Source organism: Neodiprion virginianus, chromosome 1 (assembly GCF_021901495.1).
Source record: "Neodiprion virginianus isolate iyNeoVirg1 chromosome 1, iyNeoVirg1.1, whole genome shotgun sequence".
Classification (NCBI taxonomy): Eukaryota; Metazoa; Arthropoda; class Insecta; order Hymenoptera; family Diprionidae; genus Neodiprion; species Neodiprion virginianus.
In genome coordinates, this window is record NC_060877.1 from 30844056 (window position 1) to 30857954 (window position 13899).

At 41.6% G+C, this 13899-nt stretch overlaps 1 protein-coding gene across 1 annotated transcript; it reads left to right on the forward strand.

Annotated features, from left to right (window-relative positions):
- The first annotated feature begins 206 nt into the window (after nt 1-206).
- On the forward strand, nt 207-13473 carry LOC124300516 (chromosome transmission fidelity protein 18 homolog). Its single transcript, XM_046754719.1, has 11 exons — nt 207-504; nt 978-1208; nt 1335-1467; nt 1547-1739; nt 1838-2259; nt 2389-2643; nt 2770-3110; nt 3241-3488; nt 6908-7170; nt 7381-7654; nt 13154-13473. Exons 1-11 carry the CDS (start codon nt 423-425, stop codon nt 13343-13345), a joined length of 2634 nt encoding a protein of 877 aa, XP_046610675.1. The 5' UTR covers nt 207-422; the 3' UTR covers nt 13346-13473.
- The last annotated feature ends 426 nt before the right edge of the window (nt 13474-13899 follow it).

Genomic DNA, 13899 nt, shown 5'->3' on the forward strand with positions numbered 1-13899 from the left:
ATCATCAACACTGCGATATCGCTTTTATCATGCAGTTAATTGGCGGATAATTATTGCTATAAAATTTTTTAAACATAGTGTTAAATATATTCAATAATTGTAAATGAGTCGCGACTCCATCGCGTCTGGCTTTTGGGAATGTTTGAATTCACACGCCACTTTGAAACAGAGGAAGAAACAGCTGTACAGAACGTGGTTGCTGTCACGTGGTTTGTGTCACGTGGTTTGTGTCACGTGGCTGTTGTCACGTGGCCAGTGTCACGTGATTCGACGGCAACGCCGCTGATTCTGGAATCGCCGTCGACGAAATTATCGCGCGCGCTTTGACAGGATGGTGTTATGAAAGACAAACTGTTTAAATTATCGGATTAGTCTGTTTGAATTAATTAATAAGTTGGTCACTTACCCAGACGATTTGAAAAATGGCTGACGAGTTTCCAGACCCTGACGAGGAGTTCGATTTGGTTCACGAAGATGAGTACGAGATTTTGAGGGAAATCGAAGGTAGAAAACATAACCTCTACGGATAATAAACATGAGATGTAGTTCACCAAAAAATTGAAAGGGTTTAAAATAAATATTCACCGTTCTCTAGTCTCTTAGATTAAAAGCGAACCCTGTTCACTATTTTTCTCCTTTATTCTGGGATTGAATGTTGCCAACTTGAAAAATTGAGGTACCTAACCAAACCTAACCAATCTTTTCACAGCGGTTTATTTCGTATTTTCGTTGTGAATTTCGCTATTGCAAGAAGAAATTGTTGGATTCCATTTTCGCGTTTAGAAAAATGTGTATTATTAATGTTTCTTAAATTATTTTGCATCAGACTGAAACAAAAATCAGATCAACAGCCGTTATAAGAAAGGAAATTGTACTGATTCTGATATATTATTGAAATCTTATTCTGATAAATTCTTCCACTATTCCAAACTGGTGAGGCGTGAAAATCTTTCTATTCGCAAACTGTTTTTTTACAGGAAAAAGTTGCAAGAAGCAGTTAAACTTTTCCCAGACCAGTGAAGTCAGCACTGCGAAGCCAACGTCGCAAAGAATAGAAGTAGCACCAATTCCGCTTGATCAGTCACAAAGCGTAAATTTACCTACGCAAAATGGTCTTGATAAGCCGAGCACTACTAGTAATAAACGTACGATTGAAGATTTATTTGGAGATCTTAAGGACCTGATTGGAGATGAAGATTTTCAAGATGGTAACGTTCATTCTAATTTACTCGTTTTTTCAATTCAACTAAATTTGTTTGAAATCTCCAGGATCTTTCCATTCAATCCTGGCTCAGTCTTAAAATCCAATAGATGAATAATTTCAAATTTCACAGTTGCATGTTGTGAGCCCAAGGTGAAGAAACTTTGTTGGGATCAAGAAGTAGAAATCATAAAAAAAATTGTTGCTGGCAGAAAACGGGAAGCTGATAAATGGAAGCCCATGAACGTAAATTCCGACCTTCCGAGGTAACCGATCAAGTATCAGTATATCAATTTCTGAATTTTGTACAATCCCTTTACTAATCGCTTTTTTACTTACTTGCAGAGACAGCAAAAAAGATTCAATTTCTATGAGAGTTCCAAATTGGAATTTTGTCGCCGTCACTCGATGTAGTGACAGTCAACGTCTTTACATAAGGGTGAAGAGTGATAGTAAATGTACTGTAGTCAAAAGTCGTCCAGCATCTGGCCTTTTGTCCGTTTCGTTCAGTAAGCTGAAGGCAGAAGCTGAAGAGATCGTAAGTAGAATTAAAATGGAATAGTTGTTTCGGGAATGAAAAGCAAATTCAATGCAATACTAATTATTCTGTAATGACACATAATATTGATTCAATAGATGGTGAATGCTGCAAAAAAAATGAGTGAGGCATCTGGGAATTCAGAGTTGATTCCAGCCGCGTTTGGTCACGAATTATGGGTTGACAAATATCGTCCTCACAAATACATGGAACTTCTCTCGGAGGAGGGCGTAAATCGAACTTTCCTTCGCTGGTTAAAGTTGTGGGATAAAATCGTATTCCATCGTGACCCCGTCAGACGTAGAATAATGAAAACAGCGCCAAAATTTGGAGATAAAAAAAAAAATAACACAGCTGTCGAGGGCTTAGATGAGAAAGGGTTTCCAGTACCTAGAATAGTATTGCTGAGTGGGCCCCCTGGGTTGGGAAAAACTACTTTGGCACATTTGGCAGCTAAACACGCTGGATACAATGTTATTGATGTAAATGCAAGCTCGGACAGAGGCACCAAAGAGTTCAAGTATGTTCAAGCGACCAATTTTTATCTCATATGTAGAGACAATCGTCAAAAAATTCACATGTTTTTGAAACCGACATTATAAGTTGGTGCTAAATCGTACTTCATTTGGTTTTGCTTATTTCTTTCAAGGGCAGCACTCTACTCTGCGACACAAATGAAGGCTGTCATGGGGAAAAACCCTAAACCAAATTGTCTAGTCATGGATGAAGTAGACGGGGCCCCACCAGCGTCGATAGATATTCTTTTAAAATTCATTCATGGCAACCTCGAAGAGGATACTGATCAACTACCAAAAAGAAAGAAAAAAAAAGAAAAAAAAGAATCGACAGGCTGTCGAAGACCGATTATATGTATCTGCAATGATGCTTATGCTCCGTCTTTGAGGTAAATGTTATTTCAGGAGTTATTCATTATTTTAAAGTGTTTTGGGATGAAAATTTAGCCAATTGTTGAAGCGATAGTGAATTTGTTCTTCATCCAGCTTACAATCTTGTAATTTGTTGTTTGAAGGGCTCTCAGGCAAATCGCCCTGGTAATTCCAGTCTGTGGTGTCAGTGCTGGACGATTGGCTGGTCGTTTGATGGAGATACTGCACAGGCAGGGACTAAATGCTGATCCTAGTGCCCTTGTGAGCTTAGCAGAGCAATCAGGGTGCGATGTAAGAGCTTGTCTGGGAGCTTTACAGTACATGGGTGGAATTAAGGCTGGCCAGAAAGTATCTATCGCCCCAAAAGATGTTAGGCGAGGAATTTTCGATTGTTGGAGAGAGATATTGCAGGTGCCACGAGACAAAATTGGGCCAATGAATATTAAGGAGAGGATTCAAAGAATTCTACAAGTGGCATACGGCGGTGAGAATATTATTATTATTATTGTCGTTATTTTTAGATTGCAAAGAGTTTAAGAGATTGTCTGAAGCTTGAAAAGCTAAGAATATCGTTGGAAATTTCAATGTGAATGAGAAATGCAATTTTTTTTCAGGGGAGACAGACCTCCTAGTACGAGGTGTGTTTCATAATTATCCTGAGATACTTTTTCGAGACGAAGGAATGGAGACCGTCGCCGCAGCTTTGGACTGGTTTCAGTTATACGATGTGTTAAACGACACTGTGATGTCTCAGCAGACCTGGAATCTGATGCCTTATTCAAACTACGCATTTGTTGCTTGGCATTTTGCTTTCGCTGGAATTCAGAATCCAAAGCTCACCTACCCTACTGTTGAAAATGAGGTAAGTAAGACTTGACTTGGACAATTCCCCTGTTCAATGGTTTATTCAAAATTTGAAGCTTCGGCAGTACAATTTACTAAAACTTTTGACACAGCCGGAATTTTGAAGAGGTGAGTGTAAAGACATAAATTGCCTTTTGTATCTTTCCATAATTTTGTTATTGTCCAAACGTGCATTAACTTTTTCGTGATAGCTGAATAAGGTCGGTTATTTTAAGAAATATCTCGTATCACACATGCATTCATAAAGCATTTGTAAAGTGGAAATCCTTATAGAATTTCTAACATGTTGCTATTATTCAAAGTTTGTTTTCCTGGGAACTGAACGAATTGGTAAACTCGAAAGTTAAGTGACCTTACGATTTCCCGGAACATATTTTCCACGGAGATATTCACTATAACTGCTTGTATTAAAAATTTGCTTCTACTATACATTTGATTTGTAATGTTTATACGGTAATTTCTTGGAAGATATACAACATACATTCATGATAAATTGGCTGACTTTTCGCAGTGAACCAACAGTATGTTATAATACCCACTAGGAGGCAGTTCATGGTGATTGACGCGACTGTTTTAACAATTAGCGTAAATTATTTTAGCCAGTAAAGAACCGCTCTGTTTGAAGTTCAAATTCCTGTATAATTACACCTAAATTTCGTAATTATTATTCCTGCTCTTGCACCGTGACACACCTTCGATATGAATAATTAAATGCAAGGTAAAAGATTACATTTACAGTATAACGTTCATTAGTTAATTGCTGCATCGAGTTTGTCTGGTGACCGGCATCAAAAGACGTCACTTTCCGCAGCGCCGTGCCGTCTTCTTCTCGAGACGAGTAATAATGGATATTCATTTGAAATTGAGATTTAACGCGGTACCGCCGAACCGGCTTACTCGATTTCATCCAATTTGCAATAATTCTGATTATACGACTGGCGCACAACGATGCCAGTTGGCAGGTGGCAGCCACCTCGGTCCTCCGCGGCGATGATGTTGACCGTACGCAACACCTACCTACATTATTACAAAGGTACCTTCGAATTTCACATCAAGGGACGTTGTTTATACGCGGGCAAATCAACCGGAGTAAATCCAGACTAACCCTTCCAGTCGCGGGGTGTTTTGTATTTGTAAATAATCATAACTCTGAGAGAGATGGGGAGAGAGAGAGAGAGAGAGAGAGAAAGAGAGAGACGGGGGCGAAGAGATAGAGACATTTGTAACGTCAGGCACTCCGCGTATTTATCGCTGTTGTTGGACGTTTGTTGCGGCAATAACGGTAATGGCTATTTCCCTCTCCTCGCTCGCCCCCGCGTCCCTTTCGCCATTTCATGCGGCCACCCCGTTCGTCTCTTCAACCCCCAGCCCTGTAGTTACCCCTTGCAAGCGATTTATCCTCCCGTAATTAGCGCGCGTAATAATTAATACGGCCGCGCATTGTGCTAATTATCAAGGTAGAACCTTTTAAGAAATGAAAGAACATTCGAAATAAAACAAAGGCGAAGTTGAGTCGAGTTGAGCTGAGTCGTGTTGTGTTTTAGCTTGTAAAGAGAGCGCGTAGTGGTGTCAGCTCCTGGTGTGTTTCTACCCGTTGCCTATGCGGTACGTTTATATACGTACTGCAGTGTGTATGCTGCACGACCGTCAGCAAAGCCAAGCAGCTATCCATCAGGGTGCTTTTGTCGCCCTAATGAGAGCTTGAATTATTCAGCTTAGACCTCCGCCCATCCCCCTTCCCTGCCATACACGCCTCTCCCCGAGCCCCTTTCCCCTCCAACCTTATGAGCTTTACGCTTACTCCCACATCCGAGCCTTAAGAGAGATTCACACGTGCTCGCGATTTTTCCAGACGCTTGGTAATTAATCCACCAATCATCAGCTATTCGGGAACACGCGATTTTACGATTCTTCTGTTCCAATTGTTTGACAGAAATTCATTTGAAATCCGTACTCGAATCGATAAATGAATGTTTTGGAATCGTTTTGAAAAGTTTTGTTTCCCTTACTGTACCAACGTTAATGCTTAAGTTGAGATTTACGCTCCGTTTTATCAGACGTGATATAATTTTCATCGTTTCTAACGGTGTGTTATTGGCTATGCGCCAAAGCTAACTTCTGCACAAAGTATTTATAATATAATCGCGAATTACAATAATAAATAATCGGCGCTTAATGTGTCACGGATGCGCCTGAAGCAACATACGTTACACACGAAGGTGAATCATTGCGCGACTCAAATACTTAATTTTGATTCTTAGCATCAATTTGAAGTCAGTGCTGTGTAAGAAAAATATTTCACGTGTGTAGGTTGATAGATGAAAATATCTCTCGCCCCTTGTTAAGCTAGAAAAGAAACGACATAATAATGTCTATGATTAGGGTGAACCATCCAGTTCGTGCTTATGAAAGAATGAGTAGTTAATTCCTTCTCTCATATTGTACCGGAGTCAAACTCTTATTGCAAATATCCTGCACTTTCGAGATCTTGCGGATAATTTTTCATGCGTAGGTACAGTAAGTTCGTAAAATTAACAAACCAGCGAAGTCGGGTCTGTAGGAATACTGGATAAAGTGAAACGCTGCACTTTTGCGCAACAATTGGCGCGGAGTCGATTGCATGAATGTAAAGGTCATGCGAAAGCGACGGGTTAACGGCGGTCGTTCGATGCACATTGCACTTCGTGTACGTCGAGGACGATTGAAGTTCACCCACGGTATCGTGCCTGGATTTACTTATGATTTTTTCTTAGCCGAACACGTGTGAAACACCTTTTACTCTATATGTATAATACATACCTCCTTCTGTCAGCCACTTTCGCGAATATTACGTCCGGCTTCTCCAAGACTAAGCAAAGCTCATTTTCCCCGAGATAATTGCTCTGTGATACGGAGATATTTACATGCCTTTTTTATCTCTCAACGCGGACGAGAGCGCAAGGTAAAAAATTGTCGACGGATGAAAAAAAACCTCCGCTTTACATCTGTACAAGGTATTCAGGTTGGAGGTACAAAGATGGGTCGAGATATATACCCGCTTTTCTCTCTTTTTGTCATGCCAACTCGTCGTAGCGATCGCATCAGTTGGGATCGCATAATGTGGAAAGAAATTGCTGCTCGCTCCGTGGATATTGCCGTTTGCATAAATTGATCTGTGTATTCTTTTTAAACGAGGACGGTGCGACTTCGGTGCGCACGTGTCGTCAACATTGTAAATTACATTTATGCGCTTCGACGAAGTTCAATAGAACGTTTTAAAACGTTCAATTGAAATTCGACGGTGTATACGCATAATTTAACCGCTACAATCCGCTGCGAACGAATAAGCGTTCAGAAGAACGTCACCTTCTTATTCTGCATTTGGTCGGTCACTTTTAAATTTTCATTCCTTGAGAGAGAAAAAATTGCTGTTTACAGGTGAACCAAAAGTTAGCTCGGACCAACGCCATTTTGAGGGTGACCCGGCAGGCTTCTGGCATTGATAAAATGGCCTTGGTCTTCGATTTGGCCCCGCTCCTCACGGATCTACTCACGCCGTCCTTAAGGTCCGTTTCTTACCACCTATTCTCTCACGCGGAGAAGGCCGATCTTGTCAGGCTCGTGAACGTTCTTTTGGACCTGGGGCTTAATCTGTTCCAGGACAAAACTCCGGAGGGTGGTTACGTCTACAATCTTGAACCGTGAGTGTGTTATTGAATTCAGCTTGATCTCCCCTGCATCAAAAGACCGGGATTCTTGATTCGTTGCTCTTTACAGCTGAACCATTCTCAAACAAAGAAACCCCCGTTCTCATTTTCAGAGATGTGTTCAGTAATCTACTCTGGTTTTATACGCGGTAGAAAACTGGGTAGTTGCTTGTTTATTCACTTTTCGTATTTTTCATTTTTCAGGAACTTGGAAGAGGTTGGAACTTTTCCGAATTGTAGAACGCGGCGCAGTCTTACGTACGCTGTGAAACAGATTCTCGTTAGAGAAATCGAGGCTGCCCGTCTGAAGAAGTACGAGGTTGTCGCCACCGCGATATCGGACAGTAATATCAAGGCCGGAGCGTCTGTGAAACCACCGGAAACACGGAAAAATTCGGATACGCCGAGCACACCGACGGTACCAAATCATCTGGTAAGATTGCAGCCGATCACAACGCAGGTGACGCCGGAATCACATGTGAGTTTGTTCATTCTCATTCAGATCTCTACCGTTTGCAATTCGTTGCAAAAATTTATCGCAAATTACCGTCTCTTTGGTGGTTGGCAAATTATTTTACGTAAGAATATTGGTAATACACACATGGAATAGCTGGTGATTGTGTATAACGTCGCTTAAACTGTCAAATAAGTCGAGTGTATCAGCGCTGAAATTTCGCCATTTGCAATTTTGGCCAATTCATATCAGCATTAATGAATCTGAGTTACTAGTTAGGTCTGCCGCACGTGTCTTGTAAATTATGTCGGCGATCGTAAATCTTGGGACGGTTGACGGGGGGTTTTAATCAAAATTAATTATCGCTTCCAATACAATTATTATATTGAGATGAGCTACAATACTCCCGAAATTGTCTTTGGTCTTGATTAACGGAGGGATTGGGTTGGGTTTCTGGTACGTTACGCCATGTCATTATACTTCGAGAATCCGAGCGCAATTTTCTCTGTGCAAATTTAACCAGAGTGATCGCGTGAAACACCGCCGATGTCTGAACATACATTATATAGCTATAATAACTATTGTAATATATAAACTAATTCGCGATACGATATATATATATTTTATATATATATATATATATATATATATATATATATATATATATATAAAATTTCTACGATTCTTCATTACATCTTTTTCTTTCCTTTCGGATGAAACAACGGAGAAATTCTAATAGAGAGCTAAATTGTTCACCATTGATTCAATTTTCGTCGATAATTACAGTGTACGGAATTAAAAACAAGGTTAAATTGTGTAGATAAAATTACTTGTTGGTTGGTAATTTGGTATATACTTAAAGCAATTTACGATCCAGAGATAAGTTGGTAATTCAGTTTGGCAAAACTTGAGGTCTTGACTATGCGGGCGTCGATTTCTCGATTGAATTTCTATTCGATTTGCAACATTTATAGGGTATACAATTTCTATCACAGAAACTTAGAAATCGTTATATTTTCATCGCTCATTGTAGAAACGAACATAGCAACATTTTTTCAAACCACATTAGCCCGGAGTTTCCAATTTATCGGAAAATTCAAACAACCATCGAGTTGATCTGTAAAATGCGATCCAGAATTGTAATTCATCCTTCATCCTGTTTGTTGCACGCCAAATAGTATTCGGAGCTGTTTTGGAATTTCCGGATAACTAAACTGTGTAACGATACTGTAATCATGTTCAAATAATTCCCTGACAATTTCCATTTCATCGTCGTCGTATCTGACAGCATCCATAGGCGACATTGTATATATATTTAGGTATAACGTATCTATGATATCGAAACGGGCCGCCGGCCTGCTGATGCCCCGGGTCAAATATGCGGCACCAGAAGAAGCGATTCGTCGAACCTAACCGTCGTCGACTAGCAATAACGGCGTATAATTGCTCGCTATGACAATATAGATTAGCTGGTATGTGATATATATTTAATGTCTATACAGTCTGTTCATAAATTGAATTCACTTATTCTCTACGACGGCTGGAGTTTTTTCAAACTCTTTACGATTCCCCGCTCTTAGTTTGGTGATCGGCTAGTAAGTTATTAAAAAATTGATTATTGTGGTTTTTTTATAAAATCTACACTAGGTGCATACGCATGCTTCTCAATTCGTTTTGAGGACGGTGGGGGGCACAGTTTGGAAGGTCTAAAATCGTACCTATTTTTAGGAGCTTCTTTGTTCGAATCGAAATTCAAAAATCCAGCCCTGAGCTCGAATCGATAAAAAAAGTTTTAAAGATTGTGTCAAAATTTCAAATCGATCTGATAAAAATGAACCGAGAAATCTGCGTCACCGGATTGAAAACGCGATCGTTCGCAACTTGTACGCGCTATGCCGCCATTTTGTTATTAATTTCAATGAATAAACGCTAAAATGTTCTTGGAAACTATAAACAGTAAATCCCTCATACTTAAACTGCTCAAAGTGTTTTCATTTTTTATTTAAAAAAAAAATAACTCCTAAAAATGAGTATGATTTCAGATCGTACGAGCTGTTCCCCCCTCCCCCACCCCCGTTCAATGACTTTGACTTCAACTTAATTGAAACATAAAAGATCAATTCTTTACGTTCGATTATATATATTATCTCTAATTTATCAAATATCTTCCATCGTTCATAATGCGTGTAATTCTAAGAACCGCATTACATATTTTACGCTTCAAAAACTACTCGTACAAGATACGTCCTTTACCAATTGAAGGTAATTCAACCAGACACCGTCGTCCGAACGCGTCGTCACACAACTATTGCATACACAGGCACACACGGGTACAACGCACATTACAGAGTCCGCAGGACGGAACGGGGGTCGCATGCAGAGCGTGCGTTTATATCATACGTGATACTTCGGTGGCCGTAGGAGAATCCCCCTCCCCTTGGGCGAGGTTGGATCTGCCTGGTGGCCCCCGAGTGCTTCGGGATTCACTATTCATACAAGCGACAATTAGATAGGCATTACTATGGGATGGCCGAGGGCTGAAGGAGAGGGGTGGTTTACACTGTGCACGGCACGAGCTGCGGTGGATGCTGCGTGCACCAGCAGCGTCGAGACGAAGGAGGCGAGTGTCAGCGGAGTACGTTGCGGGGGTGAAGCAAGAGGGTTGAGTCAACCCTGAGCCCAGTGTAAACACGTTTTAATAGGGATTCGCTCGAGCGAGCATAATAGCCTCTCGTACCCGCCTATGCCTCTCTATCCGTATCGCCTCCGCCAGCCACCCTCCCGCTCTTCTTGAACTTTCAAATCATCCCCGACGGTGCAACATGGCACGCCATCTTTTTTCAAAACTTGCACGATAACTTACGTGGAACCACGTATTTTTCCTTTTTCTTTTTCCATTTTATAACGTGGAAGTATTGTACTCTGAGAAACACTGATAATTGTAAGTAAATTGACTTTGTGTTGAAATCTTGTCAAATTTCACGTTGGTAAATATCGGCAGAGATATGACAAAAAAGCTGTCCACGCGTTACGGCGTATTAGGTTATAGGTATGTATGTTCTTTGGGCGCTAGGTAAATGTCGATTTGAAATTTAAAAAAAAAAAAACACATCGCTGCTCTCCTGTCTTGATTTTTCTCAAAGCTTGGAGCGATTTTGAACGTCCTGCAATAGATATCATTGTTAATATATTTCCGGATGAATAAATTCTATCCTCTGATAATAAAATCATCCCCCACTCTAAAGAAAAATGAAAATCCGAAAACCAAGAAACCATAGTTGCTCTAAATCGCAGAACTTTTCGTGCGCCTGAAAAAAAACAATTCTTCATTTGGTTCAAAACGAGAATTGCAGTGCTGTGAATTACTCTTTTTCCCGCAAATTCTCCGCATCTGTAGATATAAAAATTTCATTCTACGTATGTCACACGTACAAGCCCCGCTGGTTTCTGTTTCGGCATAATCACCCTGTCAAGGGGCATTCGGTATTGAGTACAAACACTTACTATTAATCCAGCGTACATATTGTCCAGATGGTTCTTGAGAAATCGCTAGTACACCCTCGGCGTGCCCTGACCCGAGTCCGCAACCACCGGGAATGTATATATTATACGTACGGATAACGATGTATGCGGGCAAACACAAGTGCAGGAAAATTGCACAGCTATGCGCCGATTCTCTCCGACATCTCTCCACGTTTATATAACATACACCTATAGCTAAACGGAAAAGTTCCCCCGTATTAATTTGTCAATCCGGACGTCCGGCCCACCCGATCGTCCGTTGCTCCGAACGGCGGAATGCCATCTACTCCTATTCCCTTTCATTCTCCGCCCATCTTGTCCCGCAGCACAGACGCTACGAAGCTAGGAGAGACGCGGATGGCATAGCGCTTGTGTCTGTACGACGTTGGATAGAAACGGTATAATAGCCCGTAGGTACATTAGGGACACAGAACAACGGCATCATCGTCCGGCGGATCGCGGCGGTCGGTTGTTCGGATGGCTAAAGACGGATGCTGTGGACGGACGGATGAAATAGACGGTTGAATCGCGTGGGTTGGGCAGGGATCGCAACCGTAGTCGAGTTTAACCAAAGGGACGTAATCGCGGGGGCGTCGCGAGGGGTTCAAGTCTATGGCGGCGGCGCGGCGCTACGTGGAGCGTCGGGACGCCGGACGTCGCAATCTGGCCGTTCCGCCCCTTCCCCGTATCCCTTCGTCCTCTTCCTTTTCCTCTTTCGCTTCTTCCTCCTCTACCTCCAGGCGTCGTCCACCATTCCGGTGATAATGCTTCTGGTACACGACCAGAAACGTCGACGACATTTTATTACTCTCGGGCTAGTTTTACGCGCGCTAAAATATATAACGTATTACATGTAGGTATGTCGTCTTACTTCAACACCCTGGACGGAATAATTTATCACACGAAATTTCACGCTGCGTTGCTTGTCAGGTCGAAGACCACGGGTACGTTGCATTCACAGCGTTTATTACAAATCGCGAAAGGAGGAGAAATTATGAGTTTAGTTTCCGTGGTAAGACCGTTGCTTCGTCGTTAACGTAAATACGTGTTGTAAATAGGAACAACAAAGTACGTTTACGTGTAAGTAAAATTTGAAGACTGGGAGGGTGGGCGCCGCGACGTCCAGGCGCCCTCTTGTTTCTTCTCCTCGCCCCGGGCATCCCCGCAACTCCCTCGGCAACCCCTCACGTCCGCTGGTCCTCCACTTACCCTTAACGACGTTGCCGGCAAATAAAAGTTGATTTTTTCCATCCCCGCGCTTTCCCTCTTATCCTCCACCCTCGCCCTGTCCTTCTCTTTTCCTCCTCATCCTCCCGGATCCCCACTTAATCTTCTCGTTCTTTCTGGCGTATTTTCTTCCAACCCCCGGGCTGACCACGTATCTACACCTACATGTAAAAATCTTACGTCGATTATACAATACACTGCATCATTCTTGAATGTGTGCGGGGCCTCGGACCTGCCAAGGCGTAAAAAACTCACCCCCACCAAATCCCGGATGAAATAAAACTTTTACTCTTAACATCGTTCGAAATTACGTTAGTTTATACGCGATCTTTCTTGGCTCGTGCAGCTGCCAGCTCCGATCTGCAGCTCATAAACAACTAACGATAGAATTAGACCAACATGTATAGAAACTCTCTGGGACTACACGCTGATGCTGCTGTTGCTGCAGTTATACCGATGTTTGACAGGTTGAGAAAATCAAGTTTAAAACTCACTTTGACACGGTGTCGACGTCGACAGTGATCGATGGCTCAGTCGGAACCTCGGTCACTCTCTGTCGCCAAAATTAAAAGGACCCGCCAAAAGTTTGCCAACCCAACTGACTAGGGACGATATTTTTTGTCCGAAGATTAATCGCATCGAAACCCATTGCATTGATTGTTGTTTGGCTGTGGAGGTTTGACGTTACGGCATGTACACGGAATTTAGAATAACGACACAAGCGAAATGCAAGAAAGGAGACGTGCATAGGATGATTGTTAATTCTCTCTTCAGCAATATCTCGATTTCTTCGGACGTTTGGTGGTCAAAAAGTCGCCCCAGAATCAGGAATCTACCGGCGGACAGAACAATAGCGTATCTCCTGGAACGAGGCAGGCTTTATCGCGGAGCGACGTGTGGTTCAAGTATAAGGAGGGTTACAGCAACGCGGTCAGACGGAAGGTACGAATTCGAGATCTCCAGTAACAGTAAGTAATCTGGCAATCCGAGTTGCAGCGGCCCGGAGAGGTTTCATCGAAGGACCAAAAAAAAAAACATCTCTTCCGTTTAATTTTAAATACTATAAATATACAGGTCATCCATGAACACGAGAGTGAGATTTTATCATTTTTTAATGTAGTAGGTACCGTAAGTCTTGTTGTTTTTATTACTATTATTATACGCGCCCATCATTGATAAAGAATTTTATCGCATTATTTTACCACATCTTGGAATGATTTTAAAAAGTAAAAGGAATAATGTATACAGGATCTCGAGGCTTTGTGTTTTATTTTTATTTTGAAAAAGTGTCGAATATAAATATAACAATTCCGTAGTTTTGGAAATGGGAATGTTCTTCTTCTTCGTTGAAATTCTTCTGCCGTTGCAGATTGATAATCCCCGTTAGAATACCTATGCTTATTTTTAACTGATTTCACGATGGCGCATTATCATCCTTCAAGACCCATTTTAGGATCGACATTTTTCCTAGAAGAAAAATCATGGAACATACGTGTGCGTGTAGATACATTCGTTTCATG